We start from the raw sequence: 20,070 nt of genomic DNA, 5'->3' as shown, positions 1-20,070 counted from the left end.
CCTATATTGGTTATTTTGCTACTCATTACCCCAAAAGTTTCTATAAGTTGTTATTACCTTTCATTGCTATTGCTTGAATAAATATCAAGTTATTCTAATAATGTAAAATGTTGCTTATCACCGGATACAACTTCCCAATTTTAACATTGGACATAACTGTGAGTTTCAGGGTAGCTTTCATCTCCTACTGTGTCTTTTATTAAAAGCAAAAGAATTTGCGTTCATATCAGTGAACACATATTAAGTAGAATCATGGGAAAACTCAACATTCATGGTAAAACTTAATAAATTAGACTTCCTTACCCCATATTTTTTTCTATTTAACTTTTCAGCACTCTGAACATTTTTATCTCTTCTGTTATCTCCACATAGACCTTTATGTTTTCCCAGTTCAAGTAGGAGAAGTTGTCCCCTCAGGCAGCGAGCTTTCCGACGATCTCCTGGGCAGGCGGGTGCGCGCGGACCCCTCAGAGCCGCCCCCCGGCCGCCGGCCGCAGCTGCTCCCGGGCCCTGCACGCGGGGACTGCGCCGCCCTGCGGCTCCGCGGGGAGAGTCCCGACCTGCGCGTATCACCTCTTTGCACCTGTCCCTGCTCTGGCCGGGAGGCATCACTCAGAGGCAGGGGCAGTAAGCCCCCGAAGGAAAGAAAAGGAAAAGCGAGGACCTAGAACATCCCCAAACTGGGTCATCAGCGTTTTAGTTCCCGGCATCGTTTCCTAGACAGACAACGCGCCCTGAACACCACAGCCAGTCCTGACCTAACACTCACTCTGAGCGTGGGCGCTGTCCCGGTGTGGGGGGGTCTTAGGGGACACTCTGAGTGTGTGTACTGCCACATCGCTGCGGCGACACCGGCAAACACGGACCGCCGGCCTCGCGGAACGGAGCGGGGCAGACGCGCACGCCACGTGCACTCACACCTCGGCATGGCCTCTGCCTCGGGTCCCGGCCGTGCTGGGTCCGGCCGCGCTCCCGGCTCCGCACGGCCGCAGCACCGGCCGTTCCTGCAGGCACACCCGGGGTGCGTTCGCGCGCCCCTCAACCAGGCGACGCGTGCAGCTGGGCCGGCACTGTGTTAAGGTCTGTGTTTTCTGGCACGTCACCGCCGGTGCGGTTGTTCGGCCCCACCCCGGTTCTCCCACGAGCCCTGCGGCTGCGGGGCTTGGCGCGCTGTCCTGGCACGGCGGGGTTTGGAATGCACACGGTTTGTTCTCGCTGCCTTGCCTGTACTCACCGACGCGGGTCCCAGAAAGGATCCGAAAAGGCGTGAGTCAGGGCAGCGACCCCGCTGTGGCCGGCATCCTCCGGCCTCTCAGGCGTTCAGCAGCCTAGTCTCCTTCACACGTGTGCGCTCACGCGCCCACTCCCACACACGCACGGGGCCAGCCCGAGGGCAGGCCTGGGGCCTCCGCGCACCCCAGCTGCCGCAGGGGTTTTCTCAGGTGCAGGAAGTTTGCGTCAGCTGTTTCCCTTTATTTTTAATTTTTGGTGTCCTATAGCCATCAGAAAAAATAAAGTCATCAAATGGACTTAGAGAAAGAAATGAAGCCATCGTAGAATGCTTTGTCTTCACACTGGGTTTAACTGTGACTTGCTGTTTTACTAATGCCTCTCTGTTTTCTTCTTAACGCATCCGTAGTTTCTGAGCAGACATTGCAGTCAGGTACAGTATAGAGAACCAGTCTGTACATACAAGCAGCATTTTTTTATTTTTCTAAAATTGATATTGTGAACAAATAAAACCATACAAATGGAAACTTTCTCTTATTTTTCCCTCAGATCCTAACAGCACAAATGGATACCTTGTTTCAACATGAGAAAAAAAGTTTTAGGTTTGAGAAAACTACTTAGAAGGAAATATGCAATGCTTTTTGTCACCCTATAGCAAATGTTAAATTCCAATTAAATATCGCTCACCTAGACTTACTCTCACTTGTATAATGTATTGAACAAACATGAGTGGTATACCTTAGTCCTAATATGCTGGTGGAAAGGCCCAGATGTGACGATTTTGGGTTAATTGCAGAGCACACCGGTGATATTTATGATCACTCAGCGGCGTTTCTCACATAGCATTGGGAAGGTGCTGACTCATTTTCCCTCCTGTGGGTGAAACCGTCTCTGTCACTGTTCTAAGACCCACACTGATACATGATCTGAAAGCTTTTAAAAAGCCTCAAGTTGTTAACACAGTTAGAAGAGCTAAGCATGTAAGACTGAAAGGTGATTCTTCTCTTACCTTTCCTATTCATAGGAATTTCATGCTTTTATTTTCTGGACAAAGTTTGTGATCTTGTCTTTAAACATGAATTTGTGGCGAAGGGAACAAAATCTAAACTCTTACCAGAAATTTAGTGGAAAAAGACATCTTTGTTTCCCTTCGCTTCAGATCTGTTTTGCTAAGTTGTTGCTCTGAACGTTTTCAGAAACTGGTTAACTTTTTGAGGAGGGTGGAGGAAGAGAGTGCTTCCTGTGCCTCTGAGCTGCGTAGTGAGATCCACGGCCTGAAACGGTGGCACGGTGTCCGGGAGGCCTCCGTGTGAACGGAGCCTGGCTTCCTTCTGCGCATTAAGGTGCCATGCAGTTGAGAAAAAGACAGGATTTTTTAAAACTTTCTATTCCATTTATAAACTGACTTTGTTCATACCATTCATTATTTGTCTTGGTGTGATTATTTTAAGCTGTTAGATCATTCTAGAACTTGTGTTTTGATTTAGAAAGGACTGCAGGAGGTGTTTCCATAGTAGTGATAGTGACTTCAGTGACAAAGACCAGTGGCGATCTAGGTACAGCCAGCTTCCAGTCAGCCATGGCGGCCGGCCAGAGCAGGCCATCTGCGTTCGTCCCCGGCACCGCCGTCCGAGAAGTGGCGTCAGGCAGCGAGCGGGCGAGCACTGCTCGTCGGCCCGGGTCGGAGGCGGTGCCGACACGGCAGGCCCCTCTCGCTCCCCTTCTCTCACCAGGCTGCTGAGTCTTGGTATCGTCAAATAAATAAGAGAGTGAAATAACATCATGTGGTAAAAGGTGAGAATCATTTTGATTCTCTTTTCCTTTGACCAGTTCCGGGCCAGTTAAGTGCATAGTCTCTTGTCAGGCGAAGGTTCTCTTAAGGTTCTCCCCACTGCAGTGCCAGGACTTCAACGTAACCCGAATGAAGCGCGGTGCAGAGGGAGGAGAAACAGGCGGCAGCCAGAAGACATGCAGGGGAAGAGGGTGAAGGTGTCAAGTGTGCTGAAGATTCATTCATTGAACAGTTATTTATCTAGCACTCACTATGTACCAGCTACTCGTTACTAAGGTGGAGCAGGAAACAAAGGCCAGTATCTCTGCCCTCACGCAGACTTCATCCTCGTGAAGGGGGAGGACAGCTATGCGATAAAGACAGAAACGGCACAGTTTGTGGAGAGCGATCAATGATAAAGGGGAAAGTGAAGCGGGGAGGAGAGGTGGGTTGCTGGGGAGGGGGCAGGTTGTACTGAGGCGGTTGAGGCAAGCGTCCCGGGAGGAAAGGCCTGCGGGCGTGGGGGGCCTCTGTGGCCGGTGGGAGAGCCGGTGTGAAGGCCTGGGCCCGGGGTGGGGGCGGCGGGGAGCGTGGGCCTGGCTTCATTTTGAAACAGCCCAGCTGGGCGGTGCAGGGAGTGGCCAGGGACCGGGTCGCAGGGGAGCGCAGGAAGGCAGGGCAAAGCGCGGAGGGCGCCCAGACCGCAGCCGAGAAGCCGGCTTCTGCTCCGAGTGAGCTGGGAAGCAGGTAGCAGCACCTTCATTCTGCAGCATCTCATTAACACCACGATTTGTATTTTTGTCAGGGAACTGTAATTCACCGGCCCACTGTCCTTAGCTAGAATCTTAAATGTACATGTTCTTCAGTGTTTTTGTTCGGGGAGAAGTAAAATTTATATTTTTACCAGCCTTTGAATGAAAGTTACATGAAAGTTGATTGCTATATTTCTAAAACCTACTCTCTCTCATTTTGTGCCTTATGAAACAACGTAGCAGTTCACTGAAACAGAACTGTTTGTTCTGCATGCTTTGTGTTGCTACAATAGCTTTTCTTACTTTGGTGATTGTATTTATGTGACTTTTTAAAACTGTGTTTAGCCCGCCGCATGGTGCCGGGCCCTGCGTCCGGGCCGATCCCCTCGTGCCTGTGCATGCGCCTGGCAGTTGTCTGTGCGCCATGGCGGCGGTGCCTTCCAGACTCTGCTTCTCGGTTACGAAAGTCAGTCTTAACAGTTGTAATGCCGTTAACATTCTATTGTGTTTTGTTTTTATTAGCCTCTTCTAAAGTCCTAAAGAGCATGTGTGAGAATTTCTACAAGTATTCCAAGCCCAAGAAAATACGCGTGTGTGTTGGAACGTGGAATGTGAACGGCGGGAAGCAGTTCCGCAGCATAGCTTTTAAGAACCAGACACTCACTGACTGGCTCCTTGACGCACCCAAGTTGGCCGGTGTCCAGGAGTTCCAAGGTTGGCTTTTTATAGTATGGATTCAATGAATAAATCCTGACTTCTTCTTCATCTAGAAAACAATGTAGTTCTTCATAATATATGTTACTTTTTAAAAGGAGCTTGGATTTATCAGTCTGAAGGCCAACATTTTTATAGATCAAATCTGTCAAAAGCTTACATTCTTCTTAGATTTTTATTTTCTACTTCATAAGAAAGTAATGGTGAAATATCTTTTCCTTTGATATTTGGTTTTCAGGAAATAGGGTCCCTTCATACATAGGTATCTTTAAAGGAGACCACGAATTTTACCTTCTTTAGTCATCTTTACTCATCACATCTTAAATCCTGGGGATTCCCCCACCTTTAGTAAACTGCCCCTTTTCACATTTGACCTCGAACCCAACTTGCAGCAGTGGTGGCAGCTCCAACAGTAGTAAAGGAACGGCTCACACCGCCGCTCCTAGCGCTTCACACCCGCTCGTCTGGCCCTTCTCACAGGCCTCCTGCGGGCACGGGCAGTGCGGCCCAGGCCCGCAGGGGCCGGGCCGGGGCCCCCGGAGCCCGGGCAGCCTGGGTCCCGGTCCTGGTGCCACGTGCGTTCATTGTGGAGCCTGGGGCCAGTGCCGCCTTCTCTAGAGCCCTGTGTCCTGTCTGAAAATGAAAGGCATCATTAATCCCACTCTAAAGTACTTGTGTGATAATGAAATTCAGTGACAGGTAATGAGCCTTGTGTAGAACAGCAGTCAATACATATTTTTATTTTTTACTTCTCAGTATTAGTTCATCATATCTCTGGGCTCTTCCTGGCTATTTATGCTCATTTCGGAACTAGTGCTCGGGCCGCCCCGAGTGCCCCTGGGCTGTTTGTCTCGCGTATCCCTTCTCCCTCTCAGCTCCAGTCCGCTCCGAGAGAGCCGACGCTAAGCCAAGGGCTGCGCCCCGACCGCGGAGCGCCACCTGGTTTTCCAGGGCGTCTCTCGCCCCGGAAGTGCGGGCGAGAGCGCGCCTGTGGTTTCCGAGTGTGAACCTGAAACCTCCCTCCCAGCAGCTTTCTCTCACTTGAGTTGGTTGCTCAGCCACTTTACTGTCTGAGCCTTTTCTGAAAATGCTCTTTACTCTCCAGTGCTGATTCACTTTAGCCCTGTAGAAGTAGCTTCCTTTGCCCGCGGTACAAACTTCACCAAGGATCCTTTCCAGATGATTTCTGAAAGGACTTAAGGGTCTTCTAGACGCACAATCTTATAGAAGCAAACTTAGGATGCCTGAATAGAAAGTAAATTTAAAATCATTTTATCCTGCTCATCGGTTTTTGCCTTCAATTTCAATTTGGTTAAACTTAAAACACAAAAATGAATTTTCACGAGAGCCGGTGTCGACCTTTGCCGCGGTGTGTGGGGGGGCGGGGGCGCCGTCTGACTGAGGCTGTATTTTAAGAGTCTGTCTTGGATGCCTAATTGTAGACAAAAGAAGTAAGCCAACTGACATATTTGCAATCGGCTTTGAAGAAATGGTAGAGCTGAACGCCGGGAACATTGTGAACGCGAGGTAAGCCAGCAAGGTGACAGGGAGAGTCTTCTAGCTGATGGACGTGGGGGGCAGGTAACCAAGTCGTCGCTGTGAGGAGAGACTGAGATGGCATATGGAAGGGTCCTCTTAACACTGTAACGTAGCGCTTCTCAAACTTGGGTAGCCACATCTTTTCTGCACTCTTAAAAATACTGAAAATCTTAAAGAACTTTGGTTTTATGGGTTATATCTCTTGATATTTATCACATTAGAAATTAAAAACGCAAAATTTAAAACACTAAATTCATTAAAAAATAACAATAAGAAACCCATTATGTGTTCACATAAAGGACACATTTTTTTTCCTAAACAAAAGTTTACGAGACGGACAGTGTTGTTTCGTGGTTTACAAGTCTCTCCACCATCTAGCCCAAGACAGCTGGCGTCGCACACTGACGTCCGTCTCAGGCTGTTATGACGTTGTTCTGGTTCAAGTGTATGAAGAGAATTATATAAATATGTAGTTGGAAAGGGGGCTATTTTAACAGGCTTTTCCGGCAGCCTCTTCTCTGAGACCACAGCAAACCTCTGCAAACGGGGCAGCTGCTCAGAGTGCGGTGGCCGGGCAGGCTCTACAGCCACCGGCGCCAGCGTCCGCGCAGATACTAGCGTTTACTGACCTGTGTGAGACAGCACCTGCTGTTGGTCTGGAAACCGTCAGTTCGCTGGGCTGCACGGACCTTCCGCGTAGCGGCACATCTCGTTGTGCAGTGTCAGAGCAGCCGACTGGTTGCTGTCATCGCCGATCTTGTTAGCAAACTCTTTTAAGTATTTGGAAGCTGTCATGAGCATCGTAGCACATGCAGGTTTTCCAAAATTCTCAGTTTTGCTTAAAAACTCAAAATGTTTTACCGTTGGAAATAAATACCATCAGGTGTTCCCCTTGAAAAGATAACATTGGTCAAAAAAAGTGTTTGCTGAATAACGTAAGTCTGAATACTAATTCTGACTGTGATTAGTTCTTTCAGATAAAAATTGTTCTCCATGAAAAAGATGGCCATTCACCTCCCAACTCTAACTATCAAGTGCTTTTCCAAGAAACACGTGTCACACGTGGGGGCCAGCTGCGGGCTGTGTGCCATTCCCCATCCACCACGCAGGGCTAGAGAGAGGCGGCTCATGGTTGGGCTCTTGACAGCTGCTGCTTGCTGCTCTGTCGGGACTGTCCCGGCGAGATGGCGAGCTTCGGGGGCGGGGGCGTGGCAGCGAGGACTGCGGTGGGCCCTGGGCAGTCTGGTGCCGCCTCCTTGTCGCTTTCGCACAGCGACGCAGCTGTCAGTTCACACGGCGGGACGGACGGACGCTGCCTTAGTAGGTTTGTGAGGGTGGTTTGGAGCTCCTGGGTCCCGGGGACCCCAGGGTATTCCCAGACCACACTTTGAGAGCTGCTGGTGTGAAGCCCTATGACAAATGCCAATTACCTGAGTGAAACCCAACGCTGAAGTGCCTCACATTAACCAAGTGTGCCCACTTTCCAAGTTGAGCGGTCGCCCTTCTTTTATGGCATTTTAAAAGGTTTTCAGAATAAAATTATGGGCTAAAATAGTATACTATCAGTCTCACAAATGCTAATTTCTTTCTCAGCCAAAGTAAATACCAGCTCATACCAGGAAGTAGAAAAGAAATCCAACTCCATTTTGCTGTTTGAAAAAAATACATTGATTGCACAGTGGACACTCGCGTGTGCTTTACAGCCGCCGTGGCTATGGCTCTGGGCGGAGCGCTGTCTCTTCTCCGCACGGAAAGGCTGCGCACCCTTCAAATGTGCGCAGAAAGCGCGTTTTAACAGAGAACAAACCCTGCGGTCTTAGGACACGCTTTTAGGTTCCTACTACCAAATTGCGTAATTGTTTTCTAAACACAGTTGAGTCAAATTACTCTTTAATGAAGTGATTTTTCATTCATTTAACCCAGGGGTCCCCAATCCCCAGGCCTCAGACCAGTACCAGTCCATGGCCTGTTAGAGACTGGACCGTGGAAAAATTGTCTTCCATGAAACTGATCCCTGGTACCAAAAAGGCTGGGGACCACTGATAGAACCAATATCTACTGAGTACCTACTCAAGGTGCTAAAGATACATATATCAATGAGTAAAACCGACAAAAACCTTTCCCTCGGTGGACCTTCTGTTCTTGTGGGAAGAGACGGACCAACAGTAACTGCAGTGGGTGAGCTCTGTGGCTTGTCAGGAGGCGGGCAGCGCTGTCCACGGAAAGCAGACAGGTGGACACAGCGCAGGCGCGTGCAGTTCTCAGTGGGGCCCGCGGAGGGCCTGCTTGACAGGAGGGCTCGACGGGGGGCGCTGGCCAAGGAGCCGGAAACCGCCATCCCGGGGCCTGAGGCCTGGGGCCTGTGGCGGGCAGAGCCCCCGTCTTCCAGACTGTGTCTGGGGGGCAGGGTGTGACGTGGTAGGCGGGCAGGTGAGACAGATGGAACTGAGGCCATCCGTCGGGCACGCCACTTGTCATTTCTGTGATCTGGAACAAGGAGAAAAGGCTTTTTGTTTTGTTTTGCTCTCCATTGGAGGTTCATGGACATAAGCTTATCACCCTGAAAATTTGTAGATAAAAACTTAAGCATTCATCCTGCCTTCTTCGTGTGAGCTGTTTCAAAGTAATTGTAAAGTGAAGAGAAACGTTCTTTATAGAAGAATTCCAGCTTGTTACAAATGCCTGTGGAACGCCGAAATTGCAAAATCGACATTTTGCGGCCCTCAGTGGAATAATGATCTAGGCAGTGATCGTCAGAGGTTGCTCAAACCTTAGGAGAAGGATTAAAAGGGGGACTTGCTGTTGCAAAGAGTTCAGGTTGCCACCCTCTGAGCAGCCCGTTGTGTCGCAGAGATTATGGACTTCCTGCTGTCAGGCAGGCGTGACTGTCCCACCCGTGACGGCTGGTTGGTTGGTTGGTTGGTTGGTTGGTTTTTGACAAAACAAATAATATTGAATGTTTCCTAAGCTTCTATGTAGACCAGTTTAAAACAAATGTGAGAGAGAGAAGGACAAGCTAAGATTCCATGAGGACATATCAGCCAAACCCAGATTGTTAAATATTTTACAGAGAAATAACCCAGCTTCTTAAAGTTAAGTAGGGGCAGGGGAGGCTGAAAGACAAAGATGAAGAGAAGTTCGAGGGACACACAACAGGCAAACACGGTGTGTGGGCCTGGCTGGGCCCTGTCTTAGAGACACCAACTGGAAGAAAACATTTTAGGAAATCTGAAAACTTAAATACGAGCTGAGTATGAGCTCCCATGCAGGTGTCGTTAGTGAGTGTGACAATGGCATTGTGACTGTGTGAAAACAAGCCTGTCCCCCTACATCAGAGGCGCACACTGAGGCGCACACAGGTTAGATGGCGTGTGTCTCGGAGGTGGTTGTAAGTGCCCCAGGGTAACCTCCGGCCCCAGAGAAAAGACAGGGCGGAGATGACAAGATCGGCAAATGTTGGTCATTGTCAAAGCTCCGTAAGAGATGCGAATGGTGATTTAGCTTGTAATTGTCTCTTTTGTGTATATTTACATATTGCTATAGTAAGTTTTTTAAAGTGTTAATTATAATCCAGAAAAATGGAGGCGGGGGAGTGTATCTGGACGCCCGTACTTCCCTATTACCCTCGCGAACGCTGAAGGCAAACGCAGGGCGCACAGGCTTGAGATCACTTGCATGGTGAGCACTCGAAAAATAAGTGAGCTTAAATTTCTTGGTAAAGGAGTAGTCAGTAAGATTCTGAAATGTGTGTTCTCCTGGCTAAATTTTGGGTTTTCCTTCTTAAAGGAAACAAAAGACCAGCCTGTGTAAAGATTTCGTTGTTGGTGTAGATTTCTTGACTGTCGGCAGCCTTGTTAAATTGGAGAATATGGCGCTGTGGACAGTTGTCTTATGAGATAGGCCTCCCGTCAGTGTCTTTGTACTCCGCCCTGGCAGCACAACGAACCAGAAGCTGTGGGCCGTGGAGCTGCAGAAGACCATCTCCCGAGACAACAAGTACGTGCTGCTGGCCTCGGAGCAGCTGGTGGGCGTCTGCCTGTTCGTGTTCATCCGGCCGCAGCACGCTCCCTTCATCAGGTCAGTGCCGCGCCCGCCCGCCGGGCCCGGTGGCCGCTTCGCGGGCGCCCGTACTCCTCGTTCTTGTTTTCCAATGTGCTTTTGATTGAAGAGTCACTGATAGAAACTGTGAGAACAGTGCCATTTCACAACTTGCCCCGCAGTTGCCGCCTCACGCATAGTTCTAGAATTACGTAATACGCACTCTTAATTTCTTGTGCCCCGGGACCCAGTGAGATCTCGGTCTTCGTGTTCCAGGGACGTGGCAGTGGACACCGTGAAGACGGGCATGGGGGGCGCCACCGGGAACAAGGGCGCAGTGGCCGTCCGCATGCTCTTCCACACGACCAGCCTGTGCTTCGTCTGCAGCCACTTCGCTGCGGGCCAGTCGCAGGTCAAAGAGAGGAACGAGGACTTCGCAGAAATAGTCCGGAAGTTGAGCTTTCCCATGGTGAGTGCCCGCTGTGGTCTCTTTGAGCCGGAGCTTTGGAACTGTTTTCGTGCTCCCCGAATTCGCTACCAGTGCCTGCAGGCACTTCTAGAAATGCCAACAGCAGTCACCTAACCAGAGCCTTCGTGCGCTGGCACTAGAGGGTCACGTGAACAGAGCGTGGGCATGGGGAGGCAGGCACACCCGGGGCAAGGAAGCAGTTGCAAACATTTTTAAAATGGGCCGACTTGAATTTACAGTTCCATGTCCTTGCTTCTAGGGCAGGATGCTGTTCTCCCACGATTACGTGTTTTGGTGCGGTGACTTCAACTACCGCATCGACCTCCCCAATGAGGAAGTCAAAGAGCTGGTCAGGCAGCAGAACTGGGACTCGCTCACAGCGGGGGACCAGCTCATCAACCAGAAGAACGCTGGGCAGGTACGCGCGCCCTCGGGGCGCTTGGGCCATGCAGCACGCTTTTTAAAGTCGTGGTGTTGCTCTTGTTTCAGTCTCTTGGAGTCACTTCATACTTAATAAATATGTATCTACAGTTTAACAGATGTAGAATTACTTTGCTTTTAAAAAAAAAAAAAAGAAAGGAAAACCCACATTAATTCCCAGGTGGAAAAATGTATTATGTCCTCATAAGATAAACTTTCAGGTAGAAGAATAAACTTTTTTTCCAGTAATAGTGAATTTAGAATCTTTGTCTTCATGGCTACTGATTTTTGGCTTTAAGGTTCTGTGTAATAAGCTTTATTTTTTTTCTTCGCTCATTTCTCATCTCATCTGCCTTTTTGAAACTTATTTCTTAAAACTTAAGGCCACAAACTTTTGGAAGAATCCATTTAAATGTTTTCAGAGTAGCGGAGATTGTGGCCGCTCGATAGGGCGGGTCCAGCCCGGCATCGCAGCCCTCGGGCGCCACTGGGCCTGTGCGGGGGGCGGCGGGGGGGGGGGGGAGCCCAGGTCCCTTGTGAGGACAGGGCGTCAGACAAAGTGCTTCCCAGAGCCCCTTCCAGGGCCGTCTCTCCCAGTGCCAAGGTCGGACGCTCTCGAACTTTGTTTGATCAAAGGTCAAACAAGGGGCGTGGGAAGGACCGCGTTTCTGGTTATTTTTCTTGGGCTCTGTTCCATTCAGTCAGAAGTGTGTGTTGGCTGTGCACAAATCCTGTGGGAGAGTCTTCAGCCTGTTAAGACATTGCAGGAATGGCTGCCTCAATGAAAACAGCTTTCGCTTTTAATTCTTTGTACAGAAATAATGTGTTTTGTTTATGTTTGTTGTAGATTTTTAGAGGATTTTTAGAAGGAAAAGTGACCTTTGCTCCAACGTATAAATATGACCTGTTTTCTGAAGACTACGACACCAGTGAGAAGTGCCGCACACCTGCGTGGACAGACCGCATCCTGTGGAGGAGGAGGAAGTGGCCCTTTGACAGATCAGGTTGGGGAGGGGCTTCCTCATTCCAGTGGGTCAGTGTGAGCTCTGGGCGGCCGAGGGGCGATGTGGGTGCCAGTCACTTTTACAGCTCTCATCCCGTTGTACTTGTTGTGTTTGTTTAATTAAGTTTATTGGGGTGACAGTGATTAATAAGATCGCATAGGAGAGATCACGCTGGCCGGGTGGCTCGGTTGGCTGGAGCACCATCCCATGCACCAGAGGGCTGCGGGTTCCATCCTCGGTCAGGGCACGTGCAGGAGGCAGCCAGTCGGTGTTTCTCTCTCACGTTGAGGTCGCTCTCTGCCTTCCTCTCTCTCTAAAATCACCACTAAGCAAAACAGAGACAGACTTACAGAGAGAGAGCAGGCGGAGAGTTTGGGCGGTGGGGGGTGGAGGGGTCAAGCCAGAAAGAAAGGGGCTGCCGACCGGACTGCGGGGCGGGGCGGGGCGCGGCTGGGGGTGGGAGAGGGTCTTGGGGACAGCTGGTAATCGAAGAAATGCAATAGAAAATAAACCCTGAAAATAAAATAAGTTAAAGATTAAAAAACAAAAATAAAATAAAAAAACTACCTCCAGGTTAGGATTTTTAAAGAGATCATACAGGTTTCAAGTGGGCCGTTCTGTGACACATCATCTGTACGTCGCCCTGCGTGCCCGCCACCCAAAGTCCCAGCTCCTTCCGGCACCCTATGTTTGACCCCCTTTACCCTTTGTTTTTTCTAACTAAGGTTACCTAGGCTAGAATAAATAAAATTTACATATAAAACAGATTTTTAACAATATTCTCTGACTTTTAATTATTTAATTTTTCAGTCTGTTTTCTTTCAGTGATATTATTTCACATAAAGAGAACAAGAAAACATTTCATGGAATTTTCAGTTGACTACTAGTTAAGATTTTAACATGAATCAAGTGGTTTGCAACTATTAGGAGATGCTACTTCTTTGTTGAATTATTTACCAAACCCTATTTGGTCATCAGCCTTTAAGTATCAGAAGTAAAGCCTCATTTTAATTGTTATTAAGTAAAACATAAAACAATAACTTCACCAGAACACCTCGCGTAAAGGCGTGCGGCCCTCCTGCCTGCTGACGCGTGCCCGTGGCCCCCCAGCCTTGGGCCGAAGGCGGGGCTGGCCAGGCCTGCTCTGCGCCCCGGGCCTGTCCTGCTCACGCGGCCCCTCCATGTGTTCTCGTGTCCCCACACAGCTGAAGACCTGGATCTCCTCAACGCCAGTTTTCAGGATGGAAGCAAGATCCTCTACACGTGGACTCCTGGCACCTTGCTGCACTACGGGAGAGCGGAGCTGAAGACGTCCGACCACAGGTTTCGAGTCTCAGTGTGCCTCATGGGGCTTGACATTTCCAAATGCATCTTTTCTGAAGCATTTCTAACGTGCCTGTCTTCCTTTATGCCCTAAGGCCTGTCGTCGCGCTGATAGATATAGATATATTTGAAGTTGAAGCTGAAGAGAGGCAAAGCATTTATAAAGAAGTCATTGCAGTCCAGGGTCCGCCGGATGGTACCGTGTTGGTCTCAATCAAAAGTTCCGTGCCAGAAAATAGTTTTTTCGATGACAATTTGATTGATGAGCTTCTGCAGCAGTTTACAAATTTCGGTGAAGTAATACTCATAAGGTAAGTACAATATTTATTATTCAAAAGCAGCTCATGACTCACAAATCATATTTTCTGTTAGAAGTTACCTTATTTAGTGTTTGAATAGTATATGAAGATTTTCCTTTCCAAACTATAGGAAAATTATACTGTAGAAACGTTATTCAAAGAGCTCATAGGTTCTAAAACCAAATTCTCTACTTAGAAAAGGTAAAGGCGAGTAGTAAACTTTATATGGACAGCTGGTCACCAGAATGTGCACGTGTGACGTGCGCCCTCCCCAGGCTGCTGTGCAATGTAACATGTGAGCCAGGACAGGGTGAAGATGTGATTGCTGTTTTATTTTTTAAAGGAGACTAGGGGTAAAGTGGAGGGGATTTTTCCTGTCCTCAGTCTAAGAAAGGTTATATTTTACGAAAGTTAACTCATTTAATTGCTACCTAACATCATCGGCCGAAGAACTCTCAGGGGTCATCCATTTCCTACTTGGTTTCCATTATTGCCCTAACCCCCTGCTGTTTACAGAACAGGTGCCTCTTCTGTTGTTTAGAAAGATGTTCTGTTCCGAGTGGACGGCAGTTCTGAGAGACTGAGTGGCAGGCGTGTGTTCGAGCTCCATGGGGAGGGTGCATGGCCCGGCCCCGCTCTGGGCTGCTCATCTGCGCGCGGGGCTGGTGCTCTGTCAGTGCCTGGTGGCCAGCGCCCTGTGCCGGGCACTGGAAGGGCAGCGGGAAGCGGGGCTCGACTCCTGGCCGACCTCGTCAGGGAGATGGGTGCATGTGTGGCGAGGCCTGTCCTGGACCTGCACGCACCCGTTCCCAGGATTGGGGTGGGGGTGGGGGTGGGGGGGGGGGGTCTTGCAGGGTGACGAACAGGCCTGGGAAACCTGGAGCCTTCCAGGGCATGAGCGAGCAAATTGAAGGGAGATTGTATTTAGACTCTCCTCAGATCTTTTGACAAAGATCTTTACCTAAAGCTTTAAAATGAAACAAAAAATTTCTAAAAATCCTAAGGCTTCAGGAAGTACACAGTGAAATCTCCCAGTTTGCAGATGACAGCAGGCTTTGCCAAGCACAGAAATGCCAGCCACCAGGAGCATTGCGCGGCCTGTGTGCGTGGGCAGCAAAGTACAGACAAGTGTCCTTATGAGCAAATGTAACATATTGCACTGAGCTAGAAGAATCCGGAGCGGGGAGAGGGGGGCTGGTATGGCAGAAGGACCCGGCTGTCCCTAAAGAACGTGGCTCTGAATTGGAGCCAGAAACTTGCCCCCCAGTGCTTGTCACCCTCATGAGAAGTATTGGTAACCAACAAGGCATCTTGGTAACGTGCAACCACGGTGGGCCGCCTCACCTCCAGGCACAGAGAAGCAGCTTAGAGGAGAAAAAGCAGACGGTGACAGTGAGCACGGAAAGGACTCCTGTCCCCGTAAGGCTAAACCGATTATCACCTTTGGTCTAGAATGAGACTGCCACCGAGGGGTGGCTGAAGTTACCTGTAAGCGAGAAGCTCCCTGGGAACGTGGGTGGGACGGAGTCAGTGCTCAGCGATGCTTATCTTCATGGGGTGGGCGGGGGCGGACCTAGACGCTTTTACACCAGTGAGTGAAAAGGGGATGCAGACACAGCTTCTCAAAGGACCTGCAAAAGTCCGTGGATATTAAAACCGGACTTAGTGACAGGACCGAGAAGTAGCCCTGCCCTGTGTCCACACTGCTTTGGGACCGCCTCAGAGGACACATAAGGGGGGTGGGGATGCAGTGCCGCTTCCCGGTCACAGAGGGAACCCTCCGCCGCCCGCAGGTCAGAGAGGGCCCCTTCGTGGCGTTGAGGCGGCCCGATTCCTGCCACCGCTGCGGTGACGGTGTCCTGCGGCTTCGTGGCCTTGGGCCAAGGAGGTCGGCCATGTTTGAGCAGCTGTGGAAGTCAGTTCCAGGCCTTTGATGTGAACTGGACAAGTATTTGTGCACACTTTTGTTTTTAGCCTTTTCCTCTTACTACAGTCATACTTTTGGAGCCTAGGCAAAGAGTGCGTGTGTGCGCACACACCTGTACTTGTGTGTGCGTTCTCATCTCTGACCGATCAGCAGAGATTTCTGCGCTTGGTTTATGCAGTCGGGAGCATTTCAACTGCTAAAACGGTTTCTGTAGGTAGGACGGATAATGCTGCTGTTTTTGCCTTTTTGTGTGTGGTAACCTCAGTGCATGTTGGTGACCACCTTCTTTGGAATTCATCCTAATGTCCTTGTTATTTTCTGTGCTTGGGATTTCTCATTTCAAAATTACCAGTTGAGTCACAGCGAAGGCCATTGCAGTCCCAAGACAGGAAGTGGCAGCTGTGACTCACGACAAGGATCCTGAGCCAGCAGGACCTTGGGGGAGCTCTGGATCGGCGGGCATGATGGCCCCCCATCTTCTTTCTTGGTCAGAGGCAGGGACGTGGCCGGGACACAAAAACATGCCATGTTGGACAGTGGGTTCAGGAGGCTTGGATTCAGTCCTGTGTCTCGTTTGCCCTGTGAGGTCACTTGAAACAAGCCATTTAAGCTGTAGCCTTTTTTGCCCCACCTCAGTGCCGTGGAGGGCTGGGCGTGCAGGGATCGTAAGCGGAGCTCCGCCCCGGGCTCCCCTCTCCTCAGAAGGACCTCTGAGTTGGATGCCTCAGGGAAGGGCGCCCCCTCCAGGCCACCGCCCGCTCTGCTGCTCTCAAGTTTTTTACCCCCAGCCTCCATGGGCCCGTGTTAATCAAAACCATTAGACTGGTGACTGGGCTGGTGACGTCTATGGTGTTAATTATGTTCCATGATTATTTGTGTTTCTCTTTCTTGAAGGTTTGTAGAAGATAAAATGTGGGTTACATTTTTGGAGGGAAGTTCTGCCTTGAGTGTTCTAAGCCTGAATGGTAAAGAGGTAAGGCAGCATTTGTGATTCTCAATTCTTCTGTAATAAGTATCTGAGGGTTATATTTTTATAAACACACAGCAAGACTATCTAAATGTATTTCCAGTTCTGGAGGATGAGAGACCTCATGGAGTACTGTGATATTTATTATTTAGACCAGGGTTCTGACTATTTCAGGATTATTTTGGTCCCTCCCTATAGACGTTAACCATGGATATAGGTTAAGAAGAAAACATGTTTACCATATAATTTGATTTTAATTAGTTTTTATATAAAAAAATGTGAAATTCACAATCGGTGTAGATATTCTGGCTCATCTATATAGTAGATGAGTTCTATCAAATGAAGAAAATGCTTTATTTACAAAAAACAAGGAAGGAAGGTAGTCATCACTCCTAGGAACGTGTTTTATTGGCTTGGATAGCGGTGCCCAGGCACCTTTTTCAAGCGGAGGTGAAGCAACCCCCATAGAGAACGCAGTCGGTGACGCTGTAAGAAGTGTGCGCGGTGTCGGGTGGGTGCCGCGCTTACCAGGGGAGCCGCCTCACAAGGTGCGCGAACGTCTGACCGCTGTGCGGTGCACCTGGGACTACGTAATATGCTGTTTAATGTCAACTGTAATCGAAAAATTAAAAATCAACACTAATAATTCCCATAGTTAATACACCCATTCCATTGGGGATGGGATTCTAGAAATCATTGACTAGTAGAGCTATTCCTGACCTGTGATGGGAAATGTCATGGGTGGGAGACATTTATGTCAGCGGCCTGGGATCGTTTTACTTCCATGAAGTACTGTGTCTCCACTTTTTCTGAGTGCTGCAGGACGAACCCTAAATGTCTCAGCACATGGCCGCCCGACAGGGCGGGCGGAACCCAAGCCTGGCCTTCCCGGCAGCGGCCGCTCCGTGAGAGCCCCCGGGGCGCCCTTCCATGCCGTCCTTCCACTTCCCGGAGGAAAAATGTCCGCACATGTTTTGCTTTTGAAATAGGTTTTGTAGTGTCTTACTGGTTTTTCCTGAATGTAATCATGATATACTCATGCAAAAATAATCAGGAAACAGAAAAGTATAGAGAAAGAAATAATAAGGACCACTTGTGAACCTACCATTACGAACTAATTTTTCTCAACCTTCATGTATGCACTATATATTTATAGTAGAACAAACAGTATTACATATACATATGTTAACACAAATGAGAGAAACACACGCACACGCACACACAGGAGCCCGTTACACGTGCTGTTTTCTCGCTGCCTCGTTTACGTGGGGCTGTGTGTGGCATGCCCTCTTTCTGGATGAACCCACACATGCCACTGTTGATGGCTGCTCCCGTTTTGTTATGTGGATAAACATACAAGTTCAGTTAACCAAACCCATGCTCATAGCTCGTTCCCAACCCTGGTCAGGAGAGCGCGCGGGCTGGGGACCGCGGCGTGTGCGGCACTGTGGCGCGGTCCTGCTGTCCCTGGGGGCCAGCGCCACCCCGTGAACGCGCCATGTCAGGGAGCGAGCGCGTTCGGCACATGCTGGTGACTCTTCCTGAGAAAGAGTCTCTGGTTGTGCTGTGCCTCAGGCCACCTAGTGCCCAACGTCCTGATCAGTACTGGGTGTTATTTAACTTGGACGCAGGTGGAAATCCCAGAGGCGGCCCGCCATTTCCGTGTGAAGAGTGTGCGTGCCGTTTTCCCTCTTCCATTTCTGGCACCGCCCCCGCTGGCGAGCTGTCGGTCTCATCAGCTGCTGCCCCACGGGCGGCCGTCACTGGGAACCCGCTTGGCGCCAGGGGTGCGCGTCCTTTTCCGTGTGCTGCAGGGACGTTTCCCGTGTGTCTTGTGACTGTTGTGCTGTCACCGTTCGTAAATTACGGGTTTTTAAATATTCCAGTTTCATCTCTTAAATGGCCTTTCTCAGCCCGTGATGATGTTTAAGTGTAGCTCCTAAGTGGCATTCCTGGTCTGCTCTTCTTCCCTTTCTTTCTCTTGTCTTTCCTGCTAATTTAACTTTCCTTTGGTCCACATTGTTTTTATTGTATTTTCTTCGTTAGCGTTCCCCCAGCCCCCACCGCCACCCCGCTCCCTCCCAGTCACCAGGCTGTTGTCGTGCCCATGTTCTTCCTCTTCTTCTCCTTTTTTCTTGGTCCCTCCAGCCCGAAGCCCCCAGCCCCCTCCAAGCTACCAGTCTGCTCTCTAATTTTCCATGGTTTTTTCCAGCTCTGTCCCTCACCCTCAAGTCTAGTCATCAATGTCATGCTCTTAGACAGTATCTGCATTTAGCTCCCTTCAAAGATTTCCAAAATTCTGTAAAATTATGTTTATGGAAAGGGTACACAGCATAATTCATCCTTTTGTGGTAGTCACGTTGACTTGAGTCTCACTGAATGAAGCCTGCACAACTGAGGCAGTCACTTTATTGCAAGAGAGTTCATTTTCATACCGATGTGTCTTCACCTTCTCTTTTACTCACCTAGTTACTGGGCCGGACTGTAAGTATTACTTTAAAAAGTCCCGACTGGATCAAGACTTTGGAGGAGGAGATGAGCCTGGAGAAGATCAGCGTGTCCTTGCCCTCGTCAGCCAGCTCCACCCTGCTCGGGGAGGACGCGGAGGTGGCAGCCGACTTCGACATGGAAGGTGCGCTGGCGGGGCGCGCTCGCTCGTGCGCCTCTGGACGCGCGGTTCCCTTCCCTCGTCCTGCTCGGCGCGCACAGGGCAGCGGCGGGTTTGGTTTGCACTGTGCTGTGCTTGTTTTGCTTGTACCTGGACTTCACATGCATCAGCCACTCTGCCATCCAAAGGTTAAGATCCTTGCAAGTGTTAGTTTACGTTCCTGTGTGATAGGAACACAAACTGGTATTGGTGGTCATTGGTTGGGCCCCACTAATAGCAGTAAAAGTAGAAAAGTAGAAGGTCAGAGTGGGTATTCGAAGAGCAGAAATGAGCTCAAAATAATTACTACAAAAGGGGATAATTTCAAAGTAATTGTAAGAGATTCTGAAACTAGCTAGGAACACATGCGTTCGAAAGCGAACCCACCCAAATAAATGTAGCCATTTCAAGCTTAGATATGGGACAGGTTATCTGGATGTAATAAGTTTCTTAAGCACGATTAAGAAATGATTTGTTTTCTGGCTCTACATGCGTAGTATTCTAGCCCATTTTCCATGAAAATGCATGCCTTCGTCTATGACATGACACGACACGTCACATTGTGACACGCGTGCATCTAGACGCTGCTTGTAAGATCCGAGCCCCTTCCGGGTCCCCCGTGTGTCACATCCCTCTGCTCACGGGGGGCGCGGCCCGCCCTTCCGCAGCGAGCCCCGCGTGCCGGTGCGTGCTGGGTTCTGGGCAGTCAGCGGCCGTTGCCCGTGGGTGTTCAAACCGCATGGCGTCAGGGCCGTGAGGGGCGCGCTGCGGCGCTCCTGGGAGAGGCACCCCCTCAGATCTGGGACGCTGGGGGAGGTGTCCCGGAGGGGCTCCTGTGCAGCTGAGACTGAAGACTGAGTGAGAATTGGATTGAAGAGGGCTGTGCGGCGTGAAGGGTGGAGGACCCATCCGGTGGCGCCGGCGTGCTCGTGAGGGGCGGGGGCGGCAGGGCCGCGGGGCTGAATCCGGC

The 20,070-nt window shown here is 49.8% G+C and overlaps 1 protein-coding gene across 1 annotated transcript in view; it reads left to right on the top strand.

The window, feature by feature from the left end:
- Nucleotides 1-20,070, top strand: part of SYNJ1 (synaptojanin 1) — a 72,582-nt gene that overhangs the window by 35,353 nt on the left and 17,159 nt on the right. The window contains exons 13-23 of the mRNA XM_054577875.1: nt 1,640-1,663; nt 4,276-4,467; nt 5,910-5,994; nt 9,943-10,083; nt 10,321-10,513; nt 10,773-10,931; nt 11,781-11,937; nt 13,143-13,260; nt 13,356-13,571; nt 16,381-16,459; nt 18,923-19,085. Coding sequence (XP_054433850.1) covers nt 1,640-1,663; nt 4,276-4,467; nt 5,910-5,994; nt 9,943-10,083; nt 10,321-10,513; nt 10,773-10,931; nt 11,781-11,937; nt 13,143-13,260; nt 13,356-13,571; nt 16,381-16,459; nt 18,923-19,085 — 1,527 coding nt within the window. The remainder of the gene's footprint in view (nt 1-1,639; nt 1,664-4,275; nt 4,468-5,909; nt 5,995-9,942; nt 10,084-10,320; nt 10,514-10,772; nt 10,932-11,780; nt 11,938-13,142; nt 13,261-13,355; nt 13,572-16,380; nt 16,460-18,922; nt 19,086-20,070) is intronic.

This window comes from Pteronotus mesoamericanus, unplaced genomic scaffold (genome assembly GCF_021234165.1).
Source record: "Pteronotus mesoamericanus isolate MK-2021 breed Mesoamerican mustached bat unplaced genomic scaffold, CSHL_Meso_final contig_116, whole genome shotgun sequence".
NCBI classification, from domain to species: Eukaryota; Metazoa; Chordata; class Mammalia; order Chiroptera; family Mormoopidae; genus Pteronotus; species Pteronotus mesoamericanus.
The sequence above is the reverse complement of the archived record's forward strand: the minus strand, read 5'-3'. Positions and strand labels throughout refer to the sequence as shown.